This window comes from Aotus nancymaae, unplaced genomic scaffold (genome assembly GCF_030222135.1).
Source record: "Aotus nancymaae isolate 86718 unplaced genomic scaffold, 86718_ANA_hifiasm-v0.15.2.pri h1tg000014l, whole genome shotgun sequence".
NCBI classification, from domain to species: Eukaryota; Metazoa; Chordata; class Mammalia; order Primates; family Aotidae; genus Aotus; species Aotus nancymaae.
In genome coordinates this window covers 68,676,939-68,695,680 of record NW_026988425.1, presented here as the reverse complement: position 1 = coordinate 68,695,680, position 18,742 = coordinate 68,676,939, and the positions used below count along the sequence as shown (strand labels likewise).

Here is an 18,742-nt window from a genome sequence, read left to right as displayed (position 1 = left end):
GACACTGAAAAATGGTGGCACTTAGGGCAGTGCCTGGCATGTGGTAGGCACTGTGTGAATATTAGCCACTGTTTAAACACTGGCTGAATATCTACCCCATCAACTGATGAGATTATTAGAAAAGAACAATTAAGTGCCACTTTTCTGAGAAAGGGCCTTGCTCTGTTGCCCAGGCTGGAGTGCAGTGGGGCAGTCATAGCTCACTGCAGCCTTGACCTTCCAGGCTCAAGTGACCTCCTCAGCCTCCTGAGTAGCTAAGAGCACAGGTATGTGCCACCAAGCTCAGCTAATTTTTAAATTTTTTGCAGAGGTGGGGTACTCACTATGTTTCCCTGGCTGGTTTTGAACTCCTGAGCTAGAGTGATTCTCCCATCTCAGCCTCCCAAAGTGGTGGGATTATAGGCATAAACCATAGCGCCTGGTTTAAGTGCCACATTTTGAAAAGGCCTGAAATGGTGTAGATCCAGACTTAGCTTATAGAATTTACCTGTTAAAGGGTAAAAGTGTATGCAGGTTATTCTTTTTGTCTAGTCTAAATTTTTGGAAAGAAACTTTTTCTGGACAACTCAAATAATTGGTAGAAGTTACAAGAAGAACACTTAAGACTCAGCATGGGGCATTTTGAAAAGTACAGGCAGTCCTTTAATCAAAAGGACACTGTGAACTAAAGATTCATCTGGAAGCTGGTTATTTGAAATACACAATGAATTTCATTTATCTCAGAGAAATAACCTTAAAAATGATGGCTAAGTCATCAGGTTAGCTTAAAAGAACTTTTGTAACCCTGAACCCATCTAAGCTATCACACTACAATGCTAAGAGTGCAAGAAACTCTTAAATGTTGCTAACAAGCACATTTGTCCTTAATACACTCCTAATTTACATATTCTATGCATTTTTTCATATTCATATAATCATTCATAAAATATCTGCCAAGTGTCAAGCACTGCACTAAGCTCCAGAGACCCCAAAATTAATAAGATGAAACCTCCGTTTGCACTAAGATGGATGACAAGATCATGGCAACATACATGCTAAGTGCAATGTTGAAGATACCCACAAAGTATTATGGGGGCAGGAGGATAGAAAGTGATAATGGAGCTGGGGGTAGTGGCAGTTGAAGGAAAGTTTCTCAGAGCGGGTGGATAAGAATAGGCTTGGGCTTAAAGGAACAGTAGGAACTTGCCAGGAGAAGGATGGCATTGGATGGGGGTGTTCTCTGCCTCTCCCAGAACTCTCACATCTCCCTAACTTCCCTCATGGTGCCCACTTGGGTTTGCCTTAGACACATCCCTAATGCTTCTTGAGGGCTAAATGGCTTACCTCCCTCCAGTCCCTAAACAAAGTTCCTACTCCCAAGCAGATGTTTTCAATCTAGGATTAGGCGAGCAATCTCGCTGAACCAAGGTGCATGGACACATATAACCATGCCCTTACCTAATGGTGCTTATGCCTGGGGGCATCAGAATCACCTGGAGGAGCTTTCAAACCATAGTGATGTGTTCAATACGGATGCCTAGGGCCACATGCACAGAGATTCTGAATTTACTTCTCTACTGGGGCCCAATCATTAGTATTTTTTAGAAGCTTCATGTGACAAGAAGGTGTATCCAAGGCTGAGAATGCTGCTGTCTTCCCAGAGATGTCTGTGTTCTTTCAATTGATGTGGGTTTCATATACGAAGGTAATTACGGAAACGAAATATTCACTCCACCTTTCTGACAAATGGTTTTCATTTCTGGATTCCCTTTAGCTTGCTTCCAATCATATAAATCATAGGATATCAGAGGATTTAGAGAATTCTGCTTTCTGCTTTTTTTCATTCATATTACTGTTTTCTCATGTTGATGTTTTGTTTAAAATGAAATGATTTATTTAGCATGGAACCATTATTCCCATAACCATACCATTGGCTAATAGGAGCTTTCCAAATTTGGGGTAACATAAATGATACTGCAATTAACATCTTCACATATGTGACCTGCTTCGTTTGTGTGTGTTCATTAGGGAATATCAGGTGGGATAAAACATCCAAGGGAAAGTGCTTACAACGTGGTGCAGAGGATACTGAGGCCAGCAAAGTATGCTTTGCCCACTAAAGAGGAGAGAGAGAGGGATCCAACCCAAAGGCTTCCCATCCCTTTTTTCTTCTCCCTTCCTGCTTAGGCTCTTATTAAGCTCCCTTGTTTACTCTGCTTCTCACATCATAGAGCTTAATTTATTTCACCAGAGGCAGCTTCTCACCTAATCTGAATCATTTCCTTCTCTTCCAGCTCTCACTCAGTTGCCTCAACTTGATTCTCTCCACACTACCCTTCCCACTCCCCTCCAAGGGCTGGTTTATACCAATCTTGTGCATCTCCTTGTCCAGAATTAGCCTTGTTTAGGTCCAGATCAACTCTGAGGGAGTGGAGCCGGGTAGCCTCTGTAGTGACTCAGCATTACCTCTTCTCAGGGCCGGAACAGATGCCTATGATACTTACTAAATGAAAGGCTGAACTAAGAAATTTCCTGAGATCTTCCAAATATGTTGGAAGTAGATTTTTGTAATAGACTTTTTTATTTTTTGTAGAGACGGGGTTTCACCATTTTAGTCAGTTTGGTCTCAAACTCCTGACCTCAGGTGATCCGCTCACCTCGGCCTCCTAAAGTGCTGGGACTACAGGCATGAGCCACTGCACCCGGCCTGTAACAGACATTTTAATGGAAATTAGTTGGGTCATATTTGTTTTCTTAATATCAGACTATCATTTTTTTTTAGAGAAAAAAAATGAATTTTATACTCAAGTCAGAAAAGACTGAATTCAATTGTTTTCTAATCTTCAAAGAAAGAAAAATCTGTCTCACCCAAGTATGTATTGTGTGTGTGTGCTTGGTTATGCTCCTTAATAAGGGCGAGATGCCATCCTGCACTTCTGCGAGCAGGGCCTTCCTTACACCCAAGTGAAGAAGGACTCACCTACAAGTTGTGGGCTGAGAGAAATTCCTGGACCCCAAGTAGCTCTTCATCTCCCTCCCATCTCCACCACCATCAAGGGGCTTTTGACTGCTTATTCCTGTTGAAATCAAATATTCTGGGAAGGTAATAACAAGAGCCTTTGTGTCTTGTTTATCTGATTAACCTAGCTAGGGAGTGAGGGCCCAGGCCGGGGTAAAAAATGATACAACTTATCAGATAGACTGAGCACCCCTTAGAGTTCACCTATGGCCAAGGTCATGAACGTGGCTGTGCATCGCAACAGACAGGTGAGCTGCTTAAAAATAGATTCCCACACCTACTGGGAGGGGAGGTAGATATGTCTGTGCTGGGAGTAGCACCCTTGAGTCAGACATCTGGGTTTGAGGCTAAATGATCCAGGACAAGTTACTTCCCCTCTCTGTGCCTCATTTTCCTTACCTGAAAATGGGGTAAGAATACCTACTCTTATAGGGCTGGGATGAGAATTAAGTAAGTTGAGATCATTTAAAATACCCAGCATAGTGCCTGACCTACCCTCCAAGGCACAGATGAGGAAACCAAGGCTCGGAGGGGTGAAAGGGCTTTTCCAAATTATCCAGCTATTTTTCTGGCAGTGACTGCACCTGAATTCAGTGACTTCCCAGATTAGTGCTCTTTCTTCCACTCTGTTGGTACAGTAGAGGGAGAGGAGGAGGTGAGTCTCTAATAGACAATGCTTTATGAGGAAGGGGGAGCTGACAGTTGAAGGATCAGGAGGTCTCAGGCTGTGATGGAAGAAGTGGAGAGGGACCCAAAGGGCAGCAGAGAGAGGAATGAAGACCAATACTCCCTCCCTTACACTGGCCCAAATGCTCACTCTGGAGAGTGGGGAAGCTGGACCCCATACAGGGAGGAAAACTACCATCCATAGCCAAATTAATTTTCAAATGCATATTTCATTCATTCGTTCATTCACCTAGACTCATGGCAATATAAGGAAGACAATGTCCTGCCCTCAAGGAGCTAACATTCTAGTGAGCTAAACAAGTAAACATGCAACGTAACATCTTATCTTAAGATCTGGGTGATAATTTGCTTTAAGTACTTCAGTATAAACAATATGACAGAGAGATTGTCTCTAAAGCATACCCATAGAATTTAAAGCACATGAATCAAGAATCAACGGGTGGGTTACTTAGTGCTTTAAAGATCATTTTAGAAATCTGCATGAGAAGGTTTGTTAATGACCAGGGAGATGATTTTTTCTCTGGCGATGTGTTGTTCTGGATAAACAATGGATTGGAAAGAATGGTCTGCCCTTAGCCTAATGAACATATCAGTGTCTTCCAAGCCCCACAGTCTCAAATTGGTGAAATGGTACACCTGGTCTAGACTCCAGATTCTAGAGCCCCCTTGTGCTGCACCCCACAATTAAAGGGGGATTCCCTGGCTGGCCTGCAAGCCTAGTGACCCTGCTGTTAGCATATCAGCACATGGCCCTTTCATGCAAGGGCTTGCTCAGTACCCAAGGACAGTGAGATGGACTTCCTTGGAGCTCAAGAACTGACTTTATGACTGTTTTGAGCCTGTACATTTGGCAGGATTTGCTTCCATTGTAATATATTGCCTGGCAGCAAGGTTGTAGGAGCAGTAAGCATATATTCCCCACCCCCTCACCGTCCACTTCTAACTGCCAGAGACAAAAAGAATCTGACATTTGCTGGTTAGCCAAAGCATAAACATATATAATGATAAGGCGTCCAAAGAAAAATCAAGCCGAGCAAAGGGCCACAGATGGAGCGGATTACATAGGTTGGTTAGTTGCAATGGTTGAAAGATTCCTCTGTACCAAAATCTTCACAAATAAGTGAGATATTTATCTTTATATTAGATGTAGAATGTATTCAAAATAGAATGAATGAAATTGCCATTATAGAATACTAGATGATGATGGTAAAGAGACTTCTAGAGCTAGAAGTGCCCTGAGATACTGTTTATTTCATTCTCCTCATTTAACTCAAACAATCCAGGCCCAGTTATGCTGAGTGGTCTCTGAGGTCAAACAGCTGGTCAGTAAGAGATCCAAGATGGCAGACCTTCGGGAGTGAAGCATGGGGAGGAAACGAGAGAACTCTGTCAAAACAAGGACAGTCCTAAGGGGAGGGCTTGGGTCAGTTAATTCCGGGAAGATGTTTTGATTTTAGCTCATCAAGGAAGAGACCAATCCCATTGCACTGGGTGATGGCAGCAGCTGCCCAGGACTCTCAGGGAATGGCAGGTGTGAACAATCAGATCCTTAAATCCTTTCTGAGGTCTTGTCTGAAACCGGGCACGCATAAGAAGAGGGAGGAAGGTAGGCAGAGAAAGGCAGGAACATGTGGCCAAAGGACGCCATGAGACAGGCCTGCCCAGCTCCGGGAGTCTGTGCAGACTGGAGGATGGCCCTGAGAGTGTGGGCTGCAGCTCACAAGGTGTGTGCTCCTGGCCTCAAGCTCTGTGGAGGAGGTGAAAAATGGCCCCCGATGGCTGGGCACAGTGGCTCATGCCTGTAATACCGGTACTTTGGGAGGCTGAGGCAGGCAGATCACTTAAGGTCAGGAGTTTGAGACCAGCCTGGCCAATATGGCGAAACTCTGTCTCTACTAAAAGTAGAAAAATAATTGAGTGTGGTGGCAGGCACCTGTAATCCCAGCAACTCAGGAGGCTAAGGAATGAGAATCACTTGAATCTGGGAGGCAGAGGCTGCACTGAGTTGAGATTGCACCACTGCACTCTAGCCTGGGAGACAGAGTGAGACCCTGTATCAAAAAAAAAAAAAAAAAAAGTGGCCCGTGAACCATAAGCACACAGGAAGTGTGAGCAGGGGCTTGGTCATAGCCACATGGTGGCAGCAGAAAGTTAACACCTGGACACAGAAAAAGACAAAAGACAAAACATAGAACCAGAATAAGCTGGAACAAGGCCCACACTGAGTGAGCTACATTTGTGACTTTTGAGAGGTTTACAACTTTGACAACGGAGGGAGAGAGAAATAGGGACCATGATGGGTGGAAAAAATCCACTTTAACCTGTCATTACATGTACTTTCCTTTTGAGGATTTCAAGAGATGAGGGAAGACTGACTTATTTTTCCCAGTTAGGGTATTGGTGGGAGCTGACCAGCACGGACTAAACCCAAAAATGGATGCATCTTCTGTTGGTGTTCTCAATTCTACCGCAAAGAGGGTGGAAAGCAATTTTGCTGGTGGCAGGGACTGGGGACGGAGAAATGAGGGAAAAGGAAAACTCACCCATACCAATATGTTAGACGGTTGGCGCTCCCTTTCAGATTTCTGGCAAGCTGGAAAATCCGTTCTATCTCTGGCTCATGCCACATTCATATTTCATGTCTACTAGAAGAATCTCGTGACACATCAGTTGCCTGTGATCTACATTACATATAACGTCTTTGACACAGCAGAGGGCTGATGTAGGAATTGTCAAAAGACTATCCGATGACGTGTGATTCAATAATGGCCCAAACTTCACAGGTCTATTCGTTTTGCTCTGCTCTTCATTTCTGTCCTTGTCATGCTCCTCAAAACCATCTTATCTTCCCAGCCTCACAATCAAGGACAAATTCCTGACTGCAACATTTACTTTTTCTGTCTTCCCACTTCACCTCACTTATCCCTGCGGAAGTACCAGTATTCCTTGCTCCTTCAAGGCCATGCCTAAGAATGAAAAGTCTTGGGGAGAAGGGTACTGCACCGACCACTGCATCTCAATCACTGTGGCAGATGCACCGTGGCAGGAAGTTGGCCTTGGCAAGAATCTCAAGCTATTACTATAGAGTTGGGATCAAGATAGAGGTGATTGGCCTAGGTGAGTTCATAAGCAGAGAGGTGCCTTCAACTTGCACTGCAGACAGTTCTGACATCTTGCCTCTCTACCCAAGGCCAGTTCTAGCCCTGGGCAAGCCAGTCCAATGAATGTTATTGAGAACCAGCTGCAAACTGTTACTGCTCTATTGTCCTAAGCACAGAGTTTACAGGAAACTCTAACTTGCAAAGCCTTCTCTCAGCGTCATGCACCATTTTTGAAGATCAAGACATCTTATTACTTTGACCACTTGCTTCCAGGCTAGTTTTCTGTATTCCACTCTGCCAGCCTGAGTTTCTAGCTCAATGAACCCTTGTCCTGACCTGGTATCCTAACTCTGGTGTCTGTTATTTCTTAGTCCAGATCTGTGGTAAGTCTGGATTGTCTTACCTTGATGGATTTACCCCCATACCCGAACTCTTGCCTCTCAGATGTATTATTTCTAAGGAGGCTTTTGTTTTCTGTTTCCTGTGACTTGAACTATTCCAGGCCTCTCTCTTAGACATATTTTCAGAACCTAACAACTTTTTCACCACCTCCACTGGTACCATTATCTCTTTCTACAATTCTTGCAGTAGCCTTCATAAGTCAGGTCATGTCGCTCATCTGCCCCAAACCCTCCAATGGATTTCATTTTACTCAGCAAGGAGACCAAAGTCCTTTCAGTGTCCACTCTGACTCCATGGCTTCTTACCCTCCACCTTGGTCATTCTGCTCCAGCCAGACAAGCTTTGCCTCTCTTCCAGCTGTCTCCTGCACTCCCACCTCAGTGCCTTTGCACCTGCTGTTGCCTCTGCTGTGAATGCACTCTCTCCAAATATCTGTCTGGGTCTTTGCTCAAACGTCCCCTTTACAGTCATATCCCCCTAGACCATCCTACTTACAGTTGTAACTCTCTTTACTCCAGCATTCTCTATGCCCCATGTAGCTTTATTTTTTTCTACAGCACTTAGCACCATCCAATATACTCCATCTACTTATCTATTTACTGTCTTTCCCAAACTATTATAGAATATAAGCTCTATCAAGGAAAAACTTTCTGTCTGTTTTGTTCAATGCTGTCTCCCAATGATTAGAATAGTTCCTGCCACATGATATGCATTCCATAATCATTTTTTTTGAATGAACTAGTGAATGACCTCTCTAACCCCTGCTCAGGTATCTTTTTGGCATCCAAACAAAAATATTCAAATGCCGATCAGACAGCCCCAACTTTGATGTGAAAACTCAACATATCCAAAATGGAACTTATTACCTTCTTGACCACAGCCCAGACCCACTGTCCCTCCTGTGTCCCAGCCTCAAATTGCCATTGTGCTTCTGCAGGTGGTTTTTAAAAGTAAAAAACATAAAACTGCCATCTCCATTCACTCACCTGCACATGCAGAAACTGGAATCATCTTTGACAACCTCTTTTCTTCCCCCTAACATCTAATCAAGCACCAAGCTTTGTTGACTTTATTATCCTAAATATCTGTGAACATGCTGAATGTTGACTTCTCCCCTTGCCCACCTACGTTTTTCTAGTCCACATCACCATCATTACCACCAGCCTCCCTGCCTTCTTTCTGTCCATTAGAGGGAGCTCTTCAATGGCCAAGAATGATCTTGTCCTTTCTAAGACACCTCAAAGTCTCCCATCCCCGCACAATAAGGCAATGTGAAAGAGTCTTCATGACTCGTTCTTTGAGTAACTCTTTTCCTTCCAGAGCTTGTTAGGTGGTATTTGCTCTAATGGAAATGTTCTTTCCATCTCTTTGACTGGCTATCACCTACCAGGTCTCAGTTAAATGTTACTTCTTCCAAGACACCACCATTGGGGTAGTGTCAGAGAAGGGTAAGAAAAGAGCTAGGACTTTCATTCCTGCTGGATGGTAATGAGCTCCTCCTTTCCTCCCTCCCATGGTATCCATGATAAAGAAGGGAGTGTGGACTCCCAACCCTCCCAGCAGTAAAGAGAATGCCCACTCTTGGGTGTCAATGGAGGTTAAGTGGAGTACCTGGACTTCTACCTATATCTGGTAATAATAAGGCAATGCCTCGCCTCTTCTTGCCGGAGAAGAGACTCTTCTCTACAAATAGAGAATCTTCTCTATTTGTAGAGGAGGATCTACAATCTACACTACAATCTACAATCTACAAATGTGGTACCTGTTTTTAGAATTCCCACAATAGACTCAGAGCAGTAATCCCTCACTTGACCCAGATCACACTGGATCTTATCTGTCTTTTAAATATTGGCTTCTCTGAATAATAGGAGAAAAGTAAATGTCATCATTGCTATAATTTGTGATTAATTTTTACTATTAGTGAAGCTGAGCATTTTTATATGCTTAGTGTTTGCAGACATTTCTTTATGAATTTCCAATTGTTACATTCAGGTTATTAATTCTTTTATGTTTCAACCCGCTCCTGCCGTCAACCCAAGCAGAAAGCTTAAAATCCAAATTCTCATAAAATAGTATGTAAATGACTGCTTTCAATGAGAACCCACTTGTCATACAAATAACCAGGAAGATTTCAAACAGAATGAAAAAAGACAATCAACAGATGGCAACAGTGATATGACAGAGATGTCAGAATTATCTGATGAATATTTTAAAGCTGTTATAATAAGGCTTCAATGAGCAACTATGAACACAATTGAAACACATGAAATTTAGAAAGCATCATGAAAAAAATAGAAATATAGAAAGCCCTAGCAAAGAAGTAGAAGAAATAAAGAAGAACTAAATGAACATTTTAGAACTGAAAAATATCATAACCAAAATAAAAAGCTTACTGGTTGGGTTCAACAGCAGAGTGGAGAAGACAAAGGAAAGAACCAGAGAACTGGAAGACAGAACAATGGAAACTAAAGTGAAGAACAGAGAAAACGAACTAACAAATAACAGAAAATCAGGGACCTGTGGAACTGTAACAAAAGATCTAATATTTATGTTGCTGGAGTTCAGGCAGAAGAGAAAAAGGGCAGGGCTGAAAAAGTATTCAAATAGTGAAAGTTTCCGGGAAGCCACTGTTTTGCCCTAGTCTCCTGCTGGAGGGCACGGTAGACCAGACCTAACCAGAATGCAGTCACTTGTGCTAAGCGCCACCTCATCAAATTGAACTTTGAAAAGAGCCAGTTTTCCAAAAAACAGGTGATTCCAGTCAAGTGGAATGAGCACGATAAGAAAGTCCCCTCTGTTTTAACCCTTTACAGAAAGGGACTTTGAAAGGACTGTCTGCTTTTTGTTCTCTGTATCTGCTCTCTTCAGCCTTTTCTGTATATGAAGCCAACTTCCTCTGCTCAGCTCATTAGAACATTCATCCCACTTTATAGAGTGAAGTGTTGCCCACTTCTAGAATAGTGAATAGAAGTCAACTAGATCTTTACACTAAATTTGTTGTAATTTTCTCTTTTGACCAAATAAATAATGTCTGAAAACCTCACAAATTTGGCAAAAGCTGTAAACCTACAGATTCGAGAAGCGGAGCAAACCCCAAACATAGTAAACCCAAAGAAATCCATGCTAGGCAAGGAAAAAAATCTGTAAAGCAACCAGAGGAGTCAATAGTTTATACCTATTGAGAAAAAACACTTAGATTATAGATCCCCCTCTACCATTGTGGTTCCTGGTTTTAGAATTCCCACAACAGACTGAGCAGTAACCCCTCACTTGCCCCAGATCACGCTGGGTCTTATCTACCTTTTAAATATTGGCTTCTTTATGAATTTCCAATTGTTATATTCAGATTATTAATTCCTTTCTGTTTCAACCCTCTCCTGCCCTCAGTTTATCATTTAAACGTGCATATGGTATTTCTTGCTGTATAGAATTTAAATTTTGTTTTACCTAGAAAATTCTTTAACCTTTTCCCTGATGGCTTCTGGTTTTGAGGTCATGCTTATAACTAGTAGCTAAGGTTTTAGGGAATGTAAATTTGTTTTTAATTTGCTGTCCAGGGGTACAATTTCCCACCTTTTGCATAGCTAAATCCATTGAATAACAAATCACACTTTACTAATAATCTCCAGCTTTAAATATATGATATAAATAAAGAATGAATATTTGGTCTTCATCCCCAGTTCCCAGCATAGAGCACCCTTGGATAAGAGTGTCTTTTGGAGCCTGGCACAATGGCTTACACCTGTAATACCAGCTACCCCAGAGGCTGAGGCAGAAGGATCGCTTGACGCCAGGAGTTTGAGACCAGCCTGGGAAACACAGTGAGACCCCATCTCTTCATATATATATATATTTAGCCTGGCATGGTGGTGCACATCTATAGTCCCAGCTTCTTTGGAAGCTGATGAGGGAGGATCACTTGAACCCAGGAATTCAAGGCTGTAGTGAGCTATGATTGAGTTACTGCATTCCAGCTCTGGGAACAGATTGTACCTCTGGGCAACAGAGGGAGACCCCATCCTTTCCCCTTCCCACCCCCAAAAAAGAGTGTCTTTTGTAGGCTAATGAGATGATTCTTGGCTGAGGGGATCTTAGATAGCTTCTGGATTGGGCAGGTCTCCAGAAAACAAACCATATGTCCAGAGGGATGGTATTTTCAGTCCCCCTTCCAACTTTTTTTGTGCCCCTTAAATCATCATGTTCCAATCATTGTGCAGGTTCTCTCTAATTTGGGGAAAAAGCTAGAATGTCACCATGCATCTGTTTTAAGACTACAATTGTTATGCTCATTTTTGATACTGAGGTTTTGAAGAAAGGAGGATGTTGATGGCATTTGCAGAATGGAAAAATGGTGGTTTCATTTTTTTCAGCACAGAAAAGTGCTATTCAATAAGTATATCTAGGTTTAATTCTAAAATTTCCTGCCTCTTTATCAAACGATCTAGGTAGGAGAACTTATAAAAGACACAAAATTAATAAAATGACCATACAGGAGGGCAAATCAAGATAAGGAAGAGCAAAACAAATATCTGGACCATGAAGATTTAGCAGAGGCACAGGCTCTCTGGTTCCTGATTGCACAACACAGAAGGAAATGTGAATTACACAATTTTTATCATATGAAGTGAGGACACATAACAGTTTCTCAAAGCATGGATGGATGAATACTTTTATGTATTTGAGTTGTCAATTAATTTTTGTATTATTAGATGTGGGGAATATTGTTATTGAAATGGAGTATGTTAGGCGCATATAAAAATAAGTTTATTAGTGTTAGTATGGCTATTGTAAGGGGGATGATGAGATTATTATTTTTTGTATCATTTTTTGTATGATTCCTAGGACCCAGCCCAAGATGTTCAGTCTTCATGGTGGACTCTGAGTAAAAGAAGATGTGTCCTATAACGAATAATGTCCTCCTTAGTGTTTTCACAGTAAATGTAGTTGTAATCCTGATAGAGATTGGATATGTGCCCCACCCAAATCTCATGTTGAAATGTAATCCCCAAGGCCAGAGGTGGGGCCTGGTGGGAGATGATTGCATCATGGGGGCGGATTTCTCAGGAATGGTCTAGCACTATGCCCTTAGTACCATCCTCGCAACAGTGAGTGAGTTCTTGTGGGATCTGGTCATTTGGAAGTGTGTGGCACCTCCCCTTGCACTCTCTTAAGAGCTCCTGCTCTCTAAATGTGATGTGCCTGCTCCCCCTTTGCCTTCTGCCATGATTGGAAGCTTCCTGGAACCTCCCCAGAAGCAGATGCCACTATGCTTCCTGCACAGTCTGCAGAACCATGAGCCAATTAAACCTCTTTTCTTATAAAGTACCCAGTCTCGGGTATTTCTTTATAGCAATGCAAAAACAAATGAATACAAATCCCTAGTAAAATCAAAGGTATATATGAAAGGTGTAAGTCTGTAATGCGGTTGATAAATGTGGCTTACAAGTGTTATAACTTTCATAGCACTTTGAATATATCTTAAATTATGTTGCCCAAAGATAACTGTGACTGGGATTTTGGTAGGAGTTGGCTGTTCAATGGCTCAAGAGGGGCCTGGACTCATTGACCCATTCTGATCATTAAGGACAGATTCTAGAAACTGGGCAGGAAGTTGGCTGTGCTTACATTCTCTGATGAAAATTACAGTGTGCTATGGTTTGAATATTTGCACACTTCCAAAATTCAATGCTTAGACTTGCATTGCAGCTCTCCCACACTTCCCTCCCTCTCCACCTTCTCTCACACAGTCATTTCCTCTAATAACATTTTTGCATGTTTAATCCCATCCTGAAATCTGCTTCATGGAGGACCTGAACTAATACAAAAACACAACTTTTGTTGTTATTTCAATTGATATTTAACCTTTCTGACAATATAAACACCATAGGTCCTTGCTTCTCATAGGAAGGACCTGACCAATTTCAATTTGTGAGGGTTTTTTGTTTTTTTTTTAGACAGAGTTTCGATTTTGTTGCCCAGGCTGGAGTGCAATGGCACGATCTTGGCTCACCGCAACCTCCGCCTCTGGGGTTTAAGTGATTCTCCTGCCTCAGCCACCCAAGTAGCTGGGATTACAGGCATTCACCACCATGCCTGGCTAATCTCGTATTTTTAGTAGAGACAGGGTTTCTCCATGTTGGTCAGGCTGTTTTCAAACTCCCAAAGTCAGTTGATCTGCCCACCTCAGCCTCCCAAAGTGCTGGGATTACAGGTGTGAGCCACCACACCTAGATGGGTTTTTTTAAGCCAGATTTTTGCCCTAGGTGAATGCTCATCCTTCTATTGCTTATGGCAGAGGGATAAACAGCTGATTCACCTGAAACGGTATCACACTCTTACACTGTAAAAGAAAAAGGAAGAAGGATATGACCTAGCCTTGCTTGAACACTGAGGGGGTTATTTTATTTTATTATTTTATTTATTTTTTGAGACAGGTTCTCTCTGTTGCCCAGGCTGGAGTCCAGTGGCACAATCACAGCTCACTACAGCCTCTACCTCCTGGGCTCAAGCAACTGAGGGGCTTATTTTAAATGTATAGTGTAATCCACATCTAAGTCCTGTTTACAAAATGAGAAGTTGATGAAGGAAAGCTCGATGAAAGCTGCAGAGTCTTAATCTTGCTTTTGGCAGCACCTGTCCTGGCATCCACCTCAGGGCCTCGCCCACAAAGACAGAGAATTAACATTTGTTGAATGAATGGAGACACCATGCAAAGATTGTATGGTTCCCTTCAGAGTCTAAATATTTAATATATGAGACACTGAGGGTCTGAACTAGAATATTTGATAAGCAGACATTCAGAGTTGAGTGTCAGATGTTCTGCAGGGAGATGGTTGGAGGGGCACCTTAGGGTTCTGCAAGCTCAGTAATAGACGTTGTTGAAGAAGAACTGTAAGTTAGAGTCAGGACACACAGAGAATGCACCTCTTTGGGGCCAATAAAAAGAGGGAATGAGCCCAGAGGAAGGACTCAAGATCAGTTGCAAATTGATATCCCAAATGTTTTGGCATAGTTCTAGGACAAAACCTTCCTCCTAAATTTCAAAGCCCAGGTAATACTGACTCCATTCTCTAGCACAAAGGAATTCTATGGCAACAAAGCATAGGAGTTGCACATGAAGGCAAAGGTCATTTGTCTTACTTAGCTCATGTCATATGGTAAAGCAGAGCTTCTTTAAGTCAGCTATTCAAGCTGCTGAAGCTCTACCCAAAAGCCCTAGCCCTTTCTCTGATATGAGACACATAGTCTCTGTGTTTCCACATTGGAATCAATTGTTGTTGTTTTGAAATGGAGTCTTGTTCTTGTCACCCAGGCTAGAGTACAGTGGCGCTTTCTCGGCTCACTGCAACCTCCACCTCCCATGTTCAAGCAATTCTTGTGCCTCAGCCTCCTGAGTAGCTGGGATTACAGATACCCACCACCACACCTGGCTAATTTTTTTCTATTTTTAGTAGAGACAGAGTTTCACCATGTTGGCCAGGCTGGTCTTGAACTCCTGACCTCAGGTGATCTGCCTACCTCAGCCTCCTAAAGTGCTGAGATTACAGGTGTGAGATACTGCGCCTGGCACAACTATTTTTTCTAACTAGAAATGTGTTGGGCTTTTCTCCAACAAACCAGGAAGGTCAGGAAATATGTTCTAGAGACCTCTTTGTGGTTGCTTAATGCAGCACTCATGTAGACACACCTGCAAATCTAAGGAAATGACCTTCTAAGGACTGGTTAGCCATTTAGAATGTGGGCCAAGATAGGCAATTAAATTCTAATCCTCACTGCTTCATTACAGCTTCCTCATATTATTAGCCTACAGACTAAGTTAAGGACACAGTTAAGTTCCTTCACTGGCTTCATTGCCCTATTAATTCCTGCTAGCACCTATATTCCCCTATATTTTCTTTTAAAAATATATGAGTGGAAACTGCAACTTTGTGAATTCAGATATTTTTGGATTTTTACCTTCCTGAGGAAGTGAGAGTTTAGCTTTTTGTTTTGTTTTGAGACGGAGTCTCATTCTGTTGCCTATGCTGTCGCCCAGTGGCATGATCTCCACTCACCGCAACCTCTACCTCCTGGTTTTAAGCGATTCTCCTGCCTCAGCCTCCCGAGTAGCTGGAATTACAGATGCCTGCCACTACACCTGGCTAATTTTTATATTTTTAGTAGAGAAGAGGTTTCACCATGTTGACCAGGCTGGTGTTGAACTCTTGACCTCAGATGATCCACCTGCCTCGGCCTCCCAAAGTGCTGGGATTACAGGCGTGAGCCACTGCACCCAGTCAGTTTGGCTTATTATAAAATAATTTTTCAGTGGTCCCATGGGGCTTGGAGTGCCTCTTACTAGAAGCTCATTTCAACATACCTCCGGTCCGTGGGGTACAGTTCCACGGTGACCACATCAAGAGAGTTCCAGGCCGAGATGGTCAATCCATTGTACAGACACAGCATGCCTATCATCATGGATTCACTGGTGCCAAACCAAAGGAAGAAACAGCTGATCCCCGAAAGCACCATAGAGCCACCTGCCAACAATGCAGACAAAAGGCTGGAATGTTTCCCGTCATCTTCGTAAAGCAAGAACCCTTGGGTCCTTGGGATTACTCAAGAAAGCTGAATTCTAAGTGGAAGCTTAGAATGGGCTCCATAAAGCTGAAGAACTGGTGCAGTCACCTGAATGAAAGGCTCTAACTGCTCTGAACACAGAAAGTACGAAATGCATATCATCTATTACTCAGCTACATAAATGGGAAAATATACATTAGTTACACACAATTAGTTTTTCAGCTGTTAACTCGTGAAAACCACTCAAATGAAATGTAATTAGACATAATTTTCACTATAATTTAGTCTTAATGTAAGGTCTAAGGGATTTCTCTTCATTGGATGCAAATCCCTAATGGCTGGGAGTACAGTGGGAAACTGGGTCCCTCTGGATTTTATTTGACATGAAACTGGGTACATACCTAGCATTGTTAAGCGCCCAATTCTGTCCATCAGGAGAGCTGACACAATGTTCCCTGGCAATACTGCCAATGTCCCCAGAAAGTTGACAAAATAAATCCAGTAGGCACTGTAGTCATCATCAAAGGTAATCTGACATCCCGTCTTGTTGTGAAAAAATGAGCAGTTTTTAAATTCACTGTCAATGAATTTATATGGCTCAAAATCTGTAGAAACGACAACAAAGACAGTTCATCAAGCTCTTACCAGGCATGCACCAATGTAAGAAAGCCGACTGATAATTCAGAGAGGAATCACAGTATTGTAATTTCCTTGAGGGCTTTCAGGCCTGTGCTGGCTTGCCTTTTTGTGTCTTTTGGCCAAAGCATAAGATCTAGTCTTGGTCTTCACATTATAAAGTAGCTGAATGATGAGATACCTTTATTGAATAAAGGAATAAATTAAATTATGGGGTCCAGTTATCTTCTGATTTCCTATGGTTGGCCATTGCTAATTATATTACTTGCTTACTCCTTTATAATATTACTTTGTTGTAATTATCAGGTTACATAAAGACTATCATTATACTACTAATAGTGTCCATACTACAATTATAAAAACAATTTTTTGCAAAATGTGCATGGGCTGGGTGTGGTGGCTCACACCTGTAATCCCAGTGCTTTGTGAGGCTGAGGCTGGAGGGTTGCTTGAGGCAGGAGTTCAAGACTAGCTTGGACAACAAAATGAGACACCATCTCCACACACACACACACACACACACACACACACACACACACACAAATAATAATTTTTTATTTGAGGCTGCAGTGAGCTGTGATTGCGCCACTGTACTCCAGCCTGAATGACAGAGAAAGACCCAGTCTCTAAAGGAAAAAAAGTGCAAGAGTCAGCCTTATCATTGCCATTTTATGAGACTCTAGGACACAGAGAAGGAAAAAGTCTTTCCTGAGGTTGAATTTATAATTTAAAGTCTATTGCATGAATCTACTGAGAAACAAGAGTCAGCCTCATTTGAAGATCACCAGCATTCATTGCTCATCTTTTCTTGAATTTGAAACCATCCAAAAAGAGTTGCAGATGGTGGTGGTTTCTGCTAAAAGGTTGTGAGAATCAAAACTATCTTCCTTGCTGATCAAGATCTGACAAAATGTTGGTCTTCTGAGGTTTAATGGGTTAGAAGACAGGTAGATCGCACTGCTTAAAAAACGAGAAACAGAAAGACACCCGACCCCTTTCTCCTTTGGAGCTAGGCAGAGCTGGCTCCTGTCTGAGCACCAAGAAGACAGGTTTGGCAACAGGGCAAATGCTGATGCTCCTGCCAATGCCAGGCTCTTATGCTGGGTTCATTTTACAGGACACACAGACCAATGTTTAGGAGTGGGAAAGCAGAAAGCACAGGCTTTGAAATCAGATAAATCTGGGTTCAAACATCTGTTATTCCTAGTTCTATAATTGTGGACAAATTACTTAGTTTTCCTAAGCCTCTGCTACTGTGAAAACTAAATGAGATAATGAATGTCTAATAACCTGGAATAGAAAACGGTATATGGGTATTCAATCAATGCTTGTTTCTCTTCCTTTTTTCCCCCTCTGGGGAGTTAAAAAAACCCATTATATGGATTGGGCTAATCTATCTATCTATCTATCTATCTATCTATCTATCTATCTATCTATCTATCTATCTGAGCATAGCCACATGTTGTCTATCTCTGTTGGCTATAGAGTTGAGCACTTAAACAAACACCAGATTTTGAACTCAAGATTATCAAAACAAATAAACTACAGGTTACCTCTTTGCTTTAAAAATGTATTCATCAAGGCTGGGCACTGTGGCTCACATGTGTAATCCCAGCACTTTGGGAGGCCAAGGCAGGTAGATCGCCTGAGGTCAGGAGTTTGAGATCAGCCTGACCAACGTGGAGAAACCCCGTCTCTACTAAAAATAAAAAAAGTTAGCCGAGCGTAGTGGTGCATGCCTGTAATCCCAGCTATCTGGGAGGCTGAGGCAGGAGAATCCCTTGAACTCAGAAGGCGGAGGTTGTGGTGACCCGAGATCATGCCATTGCTCTCCAGCCTGGGCAACAAGAGCAAAACTCCATCTCAAAAAAAAATTGTATTTATCAAAGGATTTGTTGTTGTTGTTGTCAACTTTTTAACTTTGGCAAGCTCCATTTACATTAAATCTGACAAAGACAAACGATACAAGCCAAGCTTTGATCCAACCTGATTCAAGGAACTTGTTCCATTTATTCTTTAATATCCACTTCTCGTATAAGCCTCTGCCCACACTATCACACTGTCATCACAGCGGGCCCTTTGAAGAGGCCTCAGGTAGAGACAGTGCTAAGCAGCACACCTACCTGTGTTGTCAAAAACAGTATCAATAAATGTGCAGTTCTTGAAGTAGGTGTTGAGTGAAGTCACATCCTCAAAGGTGCAGGACTTAAAAACGGAGTCTTTGAAAGTTACAGATTTGAACTTGACCCCTACAAATCTGTCCAATACACAGAAAAATTCATATCAATCAATGACCGTGTCCATCAAAGTTCAAAGCTAAGTCAAACAGTTTTAGAGATGGAATGCCCCACTGTGGACT

At 42.2% G+C, this 18,742-nt stretch overlaps 1 protein-coding gene across 2 annotated transcripts in view; it reads right to left on the bottom strand.

Annotated features, from left to right (window-relative positions):
* Positions 1–18,742, bottom strand: part of SV2C (synaptic vesicle glycoprotein 2C) — a 280,950-nt gene that overhangs the window by 35,082 nt on the left and 227,126 nt on the right. For both annotated transcript variants that reach the window (XM_012462138.2, XM_012462136.3), the window contains exons 10-12: positions 18,507–18,640; positions 16,149–16,352; positions 15,548–15,707 (exon numbers count right to left, since the gene is read on the bottom strand). In XM_012462138.2, the coding sequence (XP_012317561.1) occupies positions 15,548–15,707; positions 16,149–16,352; positions 18,507–18,640 (498 nt within the window). The remainder of the gene's footprint in view (positions 1–15,547; positions 15,708–16,148; positions 16,353–18,506; positions 18,641–18,742) is intronic.